Raw genomic sequence first — 12,300 nt, forward strand, 5'->3', positions numbered from 1 at the left:
ACTCTTTCTCTGTAAAAAATGAATAGTTTGCCCCTTTTCTTTTCCCCAGAGACTTTCAGTAACCAAATGAGCCCAAGTACAGCTAAGGGAAAAAAACAAAAGGCAGGAAGGACATTTCATCAGGAAATTGGGCTCTTCCTTGAGGAGTCAGTAAGATGTAGGCATGCAACAGTCCCTCAAAAGGCTGCAGAGTAAAACCCAGGGACAGAGAGACAGGGAGAGGCGTGCAGTGGAGAGGGCACTTACTTCCGTAAGGGGAACCTGTGGGGGAGCCGTTTAGAAATCCTGGTGACCCTGGGACACCCAGGTTGGCCATGGGGACATTGCTGTAGCCATTCATACTGTTGCTGGAGGTGCTGTAATTAGACTGCTGAGGGGTGGAGCTGGAAGAGTAGCCCCGCGGAGAGATGCTGCTTGTGTTTCGGATGTATCCTGGACAACAAAGAAAACCTGGGTAAATTAACCGGTACGTGGCACATACACACAGAGCAGGCTAAATATGGCAGCACAGGGCCACATCGGCCTTCTGCTATGGAGTACCACCAAGCCAACCCTGAACAGGGTGAAAAGTGTGCATTTTGCCTTCATCTTTTAATACCTTCCTCTCCTTTCCCCCATGCTACACAAGGCCAGGCGTCTGATCATCCCTCTTTCTTCTTCTTTCACATCTGCAGTGATCATCTTCCATTCATACGAAGGAATGAATAACTAATGGCAGTGTGCAGCGACATCACCCAAATCATATTTCGCTAGAGCCCTATGAGATATTACTAGGTATTACTGAGAAAAGCATCGCATGGCCAAATAAAGCTTGGCAGATGTTTCATACTGTGGCTGTTCCTTGAAGATTTACATATGAAGGGTCTAGAGAATAACTAAACTGGTTTAACTTTGCTAACCTAGTGTTTCTCAAATTTAACACACCATAGCATCTTTTCTGGGAGTGATGGGGAAAAGGCATTCTAATGACATCTCAAGGGCCACTAGTATTCTGCAAATCACAGCTTTGGAAATGTTAGTTCAAAGTTGTTACTATGCCCTGGGTGGGGGTGGGGAACATTTTTATTCAAAAGGTGTTGATAAGTTTATCTAAATGTGCTGTTCTTTGACCAAAGACTTGGAAGCATTAGCAATTGAATCTGGATTAATCCAGGCTGTAAGTGGAATGGGGGAAGGGACAATGAAAGTCCCCATACTTCTGAAATCCTAGCACATACTTTATCACCTAATCTATCCTGAAATAAACCACTTTGGTAGGTAACAGTCTCCAGAACTATGTAGGAAACGATCTAAATTGAAAAAAAAAAAAGGTAACATTATATCCCATCGCCCTTCTGCAAGAACTGTGCATAAGAATGAGGAATTCCCTTCCAATGGCTGAATGAAATTGGAATTAATAAAAATATCTATCCCAAGGTTAGGGACATCATTAAGAATATTTATTTCTTCTAAAAAATGATTTATGATAAATTTAGCACTTTGGTGAAATCAACCTCAATGATAAAAATTTTTACATGATATACTTTACATGCAAATTTTGTTGCTATATATTTGTATAGGAGATAATGCAAAAACAGAAGTTGCCAATAAAACTAAGCCATTCATCCTTGGTTACTAGGAAAAGAGAGTTGGTTATAATAAATGATAATGACAATAACAGCTTTTTTCCATTATTTCCATTATCTGATGATTGCAATAGCAGAAGTGTAAATTTTACTCAAATAATACCTGTAAATCTAGTTTCAATATGCCTAAACCCTCCTAAATCCAGAATAGTCAATCTTATCCTTAAGCATTTCCAGTGAAAGGGATTCTACCTAGTATATAAAAAGCTCAAAAATCTCACAATACACCACCTACAATGTTGAGATAACTCAGTAGTATCTGATTGCATTGCTTATCTGGGACACACTCTTTTGATGGTATATGAATCAAGCTTCAACTCCTTCCACTCCAGCAGAAGCCATCTTTTAAATGTAGAAGAAGATGTTTGAATTGCGACTCTCACAAAAGTAGTACCTTGATTATTTCCCTGTGTTGACTCTGAGATGCTGACCCCAAGTTGGCTGCCATAAGAATTGATGCCCATCATGCCACTGTGAGCTGGAGAGCTGGAGAGAGCCGGGATCTGGCTGGGATTCCTGGGGACACTGTAGAGGGCTTCAGCAATGTCTGCGGCTCGCTTCAAAATGATGTCCTACAAAATGGCAGATTGAGGTGAGTGTTTCATCTGGCACAAAAGGTTAAACTCAGTAGAGCATAAGACGTGAGCATCTAACCTGGTTATTGTGTGGTGTGCCATATAGAGCCTCCACAAGATCTGCAGCTCTTTTCAACAGCATTTCCTAGAAAAAGAAAAGAAAGAGTGGGGTATAAGCAAAGGAAAAACCCCAAGTGGCAAACACAAAGGAAAATTATGTGTAGAAGCGAAAAGTTCAGACATTCCCTCTAAAATGTAAATAACTAGCCAAGAGGCCCTATATTTGTTGTGAGAGGTAGAATATAATCATACATATAAATCTCTTTAAAAATATGTATCTACATGGAATTCATCTAGATAAAATGTTTTCATAAATGGTTGTGTGACCAAAATAAAAACAACCAAATTGAGGGTTGAGATGATTAAATTCATAATGTGGTGGAAGTTTTACTCAGAACTACTTTCAGACTATTCCATTAAAAAATCTGGTACTCTAATTAACCAAGTATTCTTAAAATGATTGATTGACTTGTGTTTAGCTGCTTGCCAAGGAGTTGTCCATAGTACTGAAATTATTTTGGCAAGGCCTTCTGCAAAATTTTATTCTAATAAAGATGAATTCTTTCAATAATATTTCCCCCTGTTCACTTTAAACAGAGAGAATCAGTGTTCAGTAATCCCTTTCCTCTCATTTTGTCTTTTCCACCTCCTGTTTTTAACAGCCTTTTAAATTGCTATTAACCTACTTTCCAGATATCATCTAATTTAATGGTGGGGCTGGGGATTTTTCCAAGTGGAAAATAAAGGTGTGATGTAGAAGCAACTGTGGTGCTTGAGTTTTACTCACAGTTCAGAAAACAGAACATGGCATATTATAAAGTGTGTGCTTTAAATGCAAATACAAATGTTAAAATTTAATACTTTCTTATTAATCGAACAGCTAATAAATTGATACGTTTTTTAAAAAAAGAAAACTAAAATAATGGGCTAGATTCATGACATAATTTTCATAAGCAAGTTCATTTAAAAGTGATGCATTTCATAGAAGTTTTAGATGGAGGGGTTTTTCACTTCATTAAATACCCGTGTACATAGTAGGCCCTCAGTGAATATCTGATTGTGGATTAATGTGTCCCTGCAATTATGAGTAAGTAAAATTATATTTAAATACGAAGAAGTGGGAACTTACACTTTTAGGCAATTATACAATTATTGATCTTCATAAAGTCGGCAGTGTTTTATAAGCTGAATGCTCATAGTGTATGTTTTATAGGCCCAAATTTTTAAATTTCATATTTCCTCAGAGATTAATTATAATATATTTCCTAGTTAGTAGATATTTTATGTGCATATTGTATCTAAAGCTTAGCCAAATTTCAAGGCCTAATTTAATTTTAAAGGGATTTAAGTTGCTGGATTTACCTAAATTTGCTGAAGTTTTACAAGGAATTTTTCGCATATCAATTTCCAAAGCATTGTACCTTGGCTAATCTCTCAGGATCTCCGGGGTGCCTCGGGATGACCTTCTGCAGCCTCTGGAAGCCATAGTCTATGGTGGGTTCGTTTAGTGCTGAAAAATAAGAGTCCTCTTTTTGAGTATGTACCCTGGCCATGAAGCAAACTTCTAATTAAGTCTTCTACAGGTAATAGATATTATCTAAGAATTGATACATAATGGACACAATCAGTTAAAGATTTTTGCTGTTGACATTGGTTAATTCACAAGTATAAGTTTAGAGTTAATAGTAATTTAATGTTTTTCCATTAGAATGATACTTCAAATTTTCAGGATGATTACAATTATTTTATCATTTTTGCCTTAAATGCACTCACATAATCCTCTGCTCAATCTCACATAATCAGATATATTACACAATTAACCATATCTTGATTTCTTATGAAGACAGTAAACTACCTTTACCTGCTTTTCCCTTCTTCCCCTCTTTCCTAAGTATGCCTTTATTACCCATTAATTCTTCTCCTAAATATCACTATTTCTTAATTACTCCCTTAAATATTTACATTCATATATATGTATATATATAAATCTTCAGTGAGTTTATTCTCATAAAACCCTGTTCTTATGCATAACACATTTCCAATTATATTTCGTTACATGCATATTTGTTTAATGTCAGGCTCCACCATATACTGCAAGTTCCCTAGGAACAGAACTCGTACTTGTTTTGCTTTGCCGCTGTGTTCTCACTGTTGGAGACGGTGCTTGGCACATAGCAGGAACTTATTGTCAACAGTCGTAAAGTGAGTGAAGGAGGGAGGGAGTGAATGAATGAATGAATGAATGACATTTCAGCATTTCTACTGTGCTGAAGAGTTTTCGGAATTGATTCCTTTATCCTTTCTCTCTCTTCCTCTCTTTCTTTACTTTTTAAGTTTGTGATTTAAATTTCTGGGTTTTAAAATTAAAGCATGATCAAAGTAAAGAAGAAAGATATAAAAAATAAAATAATATTCACCTGCACTCCTATTAGGCAGCAGTAAACACAGGTGTATTTCCTTTTTAATCTTCCTTTTTGCATTTTTGTTTTTATGACTATTTGTTGCTATTATTCTATTAAAACAACATCTTTTATTTTAAAAATATAAAACATTTTAATATAGAAGTAAAAATAAAACCATCCATTACATCACTATTTGAGATAATCTGAGTTAACATTTTTTGCTTATATCCTTCCAGATTTAATACACGCACATACGTAAAATTATTCAAAGACATACTATTCACGCTGTTACATAACCTACTTTTTATCCATTTAACAATATATCAAACTTTTCCCCAGGTTATTAAATATTCTTTGATAACATTATTTAAAATTCTGCATATTTTTCCATGCCATGGTCTATAATTTATTTAAATGGCTTCTAATGTTTGGCATTTAATATGATATGATGTGATCATAATTCTAATGTGATCCTAATTTCTCGCTATTATAAAAATCAGAACAACAATTATCCTTTGTGTATAACTTTAATTATTTCAATTGAAAAATTCCAAGAATTAGAATTACTGGGCCAAAAATTATGATTATATTTAAGGTCTTTCACACACACTGTCTAATCACTCAGAAGAATGTACAAATTTATGTTCCCTTCGGCAATGCATGTGGTCATTTTAACTTACATTTCTTTATTCATCAGTGAAGTTGAAATTTTTTTTCTGTACTTGCAGATGATTTTAATTTCTTTTTTAATTTCTGAACTGCTTATTAATAGTTTCTGCTCTCTTTTTTTTTAAATTGGGGATTAGTCTATTATTTTTTACTTGTAAAAACCCTTTATATATTAATATTTTTAACACTCTGTCACCATGTTACAATATCATATCCCAATTTGTCTTTAGGTATTATATGTGGAAAGACCATCTCAAATCCAAAATCTGGTAAGCACATACACACACACACACACACACAATGTATGAATATACATATTCATAAATATATGAATTCTTCTTTAGGTCCACCACTAAAATGTGCACTACCCATCAAAACTTATAGGTAATAAGCTTTTTGTTGTTCATTTTAATTTTTTTGCTATGTATTTCACTTTATGTTGTTTTTATTGTGAATATGATTACCCTCTCATCGCATTTTTTAAGAGTTTTCCTAGCACCTAGAAACACTTTTGGTTTCTATATGTTTATGCAGACAGTGTGTGTGAGAGTAGTGTGTGGCAATATATGGTATAGTCAGTAAGAGAATCAGCTTCAGAGTCTAGTAGATCTTGAGTTTGATTTCCAGCTCCACCATTAATTTCTGAGAGCTCCTGAATCCATCCCATGAGTTTACTGTCAAAATTAAATGAAACAATTTATATAATGCCCTCCGCCCCCCCACACACAGTTCTTGGCACATAAAAGATCTTAACCAACTGTAGCTATCTGTTATTTTTTAACCAACCCCTGACAGATGTCATTATTTTTTTCTGCTCATTCTTAAGCTTATACATAATAGTATCTACATGTAATGATCATTTTTGACTCCTTTTGATAGGTATGTTAATCTCATTTAGTTCTCTTAATCCCATTCTTGTGTTGGCTAAAACTTCCCAAACAGTACCTAAAAATGAGGATGATGGTGAATATTCTTGCTTGTTTTCCTCTAAATGGGAATAACACTGACATTTCACAACCAAATGGGTTGTTGGCTACTTGAGTTAGATACTAGTTATCATGCTTTAACGATGGTTTTTATCAGGACTTGTTAGAATTTCAGAAAATTACAATCATATGAATTTTCTGCTTTCACCAACTTATATTTTATAATCGATTTCCCAATATTTCACAATTAAACATTCAGTCATGGGTGGGATATATAATTTGCTTAGTATATTTCTGAATTCAATGTGTTAATATTTTCTTAAGACTACTGGTATTAAGATTAAATCAATCAAGTTACTGAGAATAGTGCCTGGCGCATATTGTACACTCAACAAGTGTCAGTTATTATTTTTGTTGCCAAGGATGTATGTGTCTATATCAATCAATGGGATTGTGTGCATGGTGTTATACAGCTTCCAATTGATTTTTATTTTATATCAGCTTTGAAAAATAAATGGAGAGGCTGTCTATATTTTATCCTAAGCTCTATAAAACTTACATAGCATGGATATTACCTCTTGACCAAAAGTTTGAAAGATAATCGCAGTGAAATTGCTCTTGTTAAGGTCACCAATAACATTTTAGCCAAACAAAGAGAACTTTCCCACTCTTACCTTAAGCTCAAGTTAGCATTTGACACTGGGAATACTCTTCTGCTGGGAATACTTCCACCCATTGGCTTTCCTGAACACACACCACCCTGTCTCACTCCGACCTCTCCAGCCACGATGCCGTCTCAGCCTGCTGAGAGGACTGCTGCTCCTGAAGACACACTGTGTGAACGCTAGTGGCCCTCACAGTGGTTGTCAAGGAAGAGTCTCCTGCTCTGTACACATACTCCCTGGGCAACCTCACCAGTGCTCCCATGATTCCACCTAAACTACATGCCGACTATCACGAGTCTTCATCTCCAGTCCAGGTGGCTTGCCTAACCTATCCAGCTATCTGCTGGAAATCTCCACTGCTGGGTGGTCCACAGACTCCTCCCACTCAAGATACCCCAAGCCCAAGAGATTCTCAGTGAATTTTCCATCAGATTGACGATCAGAAACCTTGGATTCATTCTTTTTTTCTCAATATCATTTGTATTTTTCTAGGAAAATCACACATTTCGTCAAGATTTTAAATGTTTTAGCCCTGATTGTATATAGTAATTTGTTTAAAAGTCTAATCTCCTATTTATGGTTCTTCCCCTCCCCCACTTTGTTGTAACTTTCCAAATGATCATATTTTTAATTTTATCTTCCTTTTGTTCTGAAGAGAGTATCCTAAATTTTCTAGGTGGTTAGGTATTAAATTGTTAATAATTTATTCTAGTTAATTGCTCTGGATTTAAAAAGGTGGCTTGCAGAATATCAGCTTTTTCAAATTTATTAAGCTTTTGTGAATTAATATGTATTAGTCTTGTATGTGTTCCATGGGTAATGCTTTAAATGTATTATTTAATATATCTTTTTGATCATATTATTTAACACATTTTGTACATAAGTGCTACTATAAATTATCCTTCCACATTCCCTTGTATTTCTAATAGTTTTTTAATGTATGTATTTTCCTCTAGTGATTAAGAAGATACATATCCTATTTTAATTTAATAAATTTAGATTTATTTTAAAATATTTTATTTTTTCTAATTATTTGAGTCTGTTGAGCCCATCCTCATAAAGAATTTTGTTTACCAACTTCTCTACGTCATTCTCTCCACTTTTACATTTTTGTTGATAGTTTATTATCTTTAGCTAATATTACTATTATTATACTTCTTGTGACTTGAATCTTTTAGACATTAATTTTCATATTTATGTTAAGCATCATAATATTAACAGTTATTTAGACACTATATTTAACCACTTTCTCTGCTGCCTAATAGTCCTGTGATAACATAACTTTTTCATTCCTGCGTTCTTCTTTGATTCACTTCTCCCACAGTCCGGTTACATCAGTAAGAATAAGAGTTAAATTCTGCCCAGGCCCTTCTATAATATCTTTCTGTCTTCCTTACACATGAATGACAACTTCTCTGGATACGGACTGTTGGGTATACTCTTTTCCATTCAAAATCCAGTTTCTGCTTGTGTCCCTTACCTACCCTGATATACATCTAAGAAGACCTGAGCGTATAATTGGAATCATTCTGTAAACTTGTTTTTCCCATTTAGCATGAGAACATCAGCAATTTCTGAAGTCCTTTTCTTTAATAATAGGATTTTTAGTGGCTGTAATATTCAATAATGATAATCATCTTTATCATCGTTAGAATTTACCAAAGGCTTACCATATTACAGGACCTATGCTAAGCTTTTTACACACATTAGCACATTTATCCTCATGATAACCCCATGATGTAGATTTGATTCTCATTTTAAATGCAGTTCCAGGCAGTCAAGATGGGATCTGTACCCAGGTTTCTCTAATCCAAGGCCTACGCTCTTAACTTTTCCTGCTGTAGGACTAGAGATACTGTTCCAAGCCCCGGCCACGCATGCCAGCAGCCCCCTCTGTACTTAGCTACTGAAGGGGAGCCGGTGAAGAGCAGAGAAAGTGTTGAAAAGTGACTGTGCCACCCTCTGCTTCCTCTCACTCACCCGCTCCACCACCGCCCACCCCTCCCCCGAGCTGTGCTTCCTCTGCAGCTTCCAGCAAAGCGCTGCAGACCTCAAGAGGAAGCCCCGCGGGGCTGCCTGACTTCTCAGTCACAGAGTGTGGGAGGAGGCCCCATTTGGTATCAATCAGCAAACACAAACAGCTGCCCAGTGCTGGAGGGTGAACAGACTTGGTGACAAAATGCTCTAAATCAATCATTGCCTCGTCTTTTTTTCAAATATGCACCATTTCGTTACCTCAGGTGCCGATTTTCCTATATGGAGAAACGGAAATTATGGATATGGGTGTGCTCACAGCGTGCTGACTAGAAAGTAAGGGAATATCCCATAAGGTAGAAAATCAACGCCCCCAAGGTCCCCTACTGTCTCCATCACTGCCCCAGTCCTTTCCTTCCCATATGCATGGCTCCTCCCCCGGCAAGTTCTCATCCCCTCTCGCTGGAGGTCTACTGTCCACCCACCACTCCGCTGGTCTCCTTCTTCCTCCGTCCTCCTGCTGCTGGCAGAGGAATTATCTAAAGCTGGGCTCTCATCGGTACACAGAGGTGGGATGAAGATGATGTTTTCTCTTTCATAGAATTTATCCCACATTTGTAATCACTGTTCTCCCCTATTAGATAGAAAACCACCAGGACACAAGGGCAGTGTCTGATTTTCTTGCCTGCCTTCCCCTCCTCAGCTAAATTAGAAATAGCAGGCTATCTTGACCACATTGAGTCAGGAATCCATCCATGTTTTAAACTGAATACATAGATTAGACATACTCATCTATTTGTTATGTTGAGTTTTTTTGTTTTTTATTTTTTATTTTGCAAGCCCCTGCCAAACTTCATAGGCATAAATTGTGAGATGGGTTATGTATAAGTCCAAGATGAGAAGACTGTAGTGAAACACACGGTCACCTATATGGGCAAGGAATAATGGCACCCATGTACACACACACGCACACACACACACACACACACACACATACACACACACACAATTTAATCAAGTAAACTTCTGAAATAAAAAACCATGACGTTGAAAGCGGTCACGACGTAACCGTAAGAGGAAAAGTGAGTTAATCCCTCAAGTGTTCAGCCTTGAAAACGTCGATGTTGGATCACAAAACTTTTACTTAGGTTCCAAATTGACTTCCCAACTAACTGGTTGTTTTGCATCCTATAAGCTCAGCCTCATCTTGAATCCCAGCTTCCCCCCACCTCACCTCCCTGGGTGTTCTCTCGTTTCAGGCCTGGTGTGAGCCAAGTAAACCTCAATTAGCTAATGAGGTGCCCAAGACCAGCACCAAGACCGTCTCTAAGGGCCAGCCAGATCATTAACTGCCATCATCAGTGTGAATTTACAACCTCTCCCACCACATGGAGTGCAGGGGCTGTGAGGTTCTGCCAACCCCTTGGCTGACAAGGACACAGAGAAATGCTAGCAAGGCAAAAATGGAGTAAATTAAAAATATGCTTCAATCTATAGGCTCTATTTATCTATGTCTTTCTTTAGTAACATAACATTAAGGTAAAAGGTCATATCCCCACTGAAATATAATTTATATTTACCTTTTATTAAATAATTATGGCATGGCATGAAGTTAAATATTACAGAAGGTAATCAAGGGGGAATTCAATAGAGAAAACTCAGACATGAGAATTTCGTCTTTGCTATACATAGAACGTCTTAATCCTCCACTGGGAGTCATTCGGTTTGCTTAAGGAGTTTAATAATACACATTTCAACTGCCACAGAATCTAAATCCCATTTGGATCAGCCTTGGAAAAACTTTCATCAATACCTTGAGATTTCATAATATTTCTCCTGAGAGCCTGGATCTTATGTGTCATTTCTCATTTTGATTGCGAGTATAAGATACGAGGTTACTTACATATCTCGGACCCAACAAATAGATGTAAATTATAAGCAATGTGTGAAGGGTTTCCTTTATAAGTGAACGGTATTTAACTAAAAATATCTACTGGGAACTACTCATTAAAAAAAAAAAAAAAGCTGGCTGCTGCTCAATATTAATATTCCCAAAGGATTGGTGCGATATATAAATTCTATATGATTTTTTTTCTTTCCTTAAGAGGAGATACAGAGACCAGATAATGCTTACCCAAGCTTTCGACTCTACTTCTATTTCCCCAAAATATAGGGAAGACTGGCTAACATGGCAAGGGGGCCCTTTGTTGGAGTTCTGGTCAACCCCGAACAAAGACAGCATTGACATTACAGGCAGAAGGTTACTTATGCTCTTGACCAACAGGGATACTGGACACAAAGACAGCAACACCAAGCAAGGGCCAATGGAGTTTCTCTGCAGAGGCTTGAGAAGAGACAAATAAGATGATGGAGTGAGGGAAGATCTGAGTGCTCAATCGGGCTGCCACTCTGGAACGTTGACCTAGGACATAGCTTTCCTCACTAGTAAGCCTTCAAGTGGAGACCAGGATCCTCGTGGAGTCTGCAGATGGCCATCAAAGGGCCTTCGCTGTTTGTTTGCCCATATGTGCATTTGTCAGCAGCAAAGGAGCTTTATCTTTATCAGATGTGCACAGAACCCAGAGTCCACTCAGGGGTCTAGCTCACAGAACCAGAGGATCTCTCCAGGCCTACCTCTAAAGCCCAGGCTTCCCAAGAATAAAGAAAACAATGCAAAAGAACCCTGCCCAAAAAACCTAAAACCTATGTAATGTGACTGCCGAATAAACACCAGATCAGAAGAGGGACTTCGTTGTGGAAGCAGAGGGAAAAACACACATCAGGAACACCTCTCCATGTGGCTCTGGTCAAGGGCAGTTAACTACGTGGTCAGGACTGGAAGGCATAAAACAGCTTAGCTGGGGGAGGAATTCAGCTATCCACAGATCGGCTCCCGCCCTCATGCGACTGTTGGACTTTCCATTCTGCTCTTCGCTCACAGGGCCTAGGTCTTCAAAGGACTTTCATCCTACAGATTGATTCTGCGACATCTGCCTTTCTTGTGCTATGTGTTTGGTTCCTCTCTCTCTCCCTCTTCTTCCTCCCCATTCCCTCGTCCAATTATCTACCTTCCGCCCTACTCCTCATGTGTCTAACATTCAAAGGCTATATTCAATTAACATTTTAATGCTCCCAAGTTAACTTTTTTTTCATAGTAATTGATGCTAAGATAGAGATAAAGCTGGCTCAGCCCAGAATCTGCCTCCCTTCCAGACCCTGACCAACAATGCCACCTTCAGACCAGGTGGACTTCAGTTTATTTCTCTGCAAAGACAAAAGTTTGGGCTAAATTGCCTCAAAGACCTCTTGTAAGCTCTTGCATTATATGATTTTATTATTTATTTGGTGCAGTAGAATTCTTTGAGAAGTGGAGATGGGTGGGGGTGAAGCCACAGGCTGTTGAA

The 12,300-nt window shown here is 37.6% G+C and overlaps 1 protein-coding gene across 3 annotated transcripts in view; it reads right to left on the reverse strand.

Moving 5' to 3' along the window:
• Positions 1-12,300, reverse strand: part of EBF2 (early B cell factor 2) — a 180,462-nt gene that overhangs the window by 13,865 nt on the left and 154,297 nt on the right. For all 3 annotated transcript variants that reach the window (XM_015593282.1, XM_006916957.1, XM_006916958.1), the window contains 4 exons: positions 3,682-3,770; positions 2,280-2,345; positions 2,020-2,197; positions 247-432 (listed from right to left, as the gene is read on the reverse strand). In XM_015593282.1, the coding sequence (XP_015448768.1) occupies positions 247-432; positions 2,020-2,197; positions 2,280-2,345; positions 3,682-3,770 (519 nt within the window). The remainder of the gene's footprint in view (positions 1-246; positions 433-2,019; positions 2,198-2,279; positions 2,346-3,681; positions 3,771-12,300) is intronic.

This window comes from Pteropus alecto, unplaced genomic scaffold (genome assembly GCF_000325575.1).
Source record: "Pteropus alecto unplaced genomic scaffold, ASM32557v1 scaffold166, whole genome shotgun sequence".
In the NCBI taxonomy this organism is placed as follows: Eukaryota; Metazoa; Chordata; class Mammalia; order Chiroptera; family Pteropodidae; genus Pteropus; species Pteropus alecto.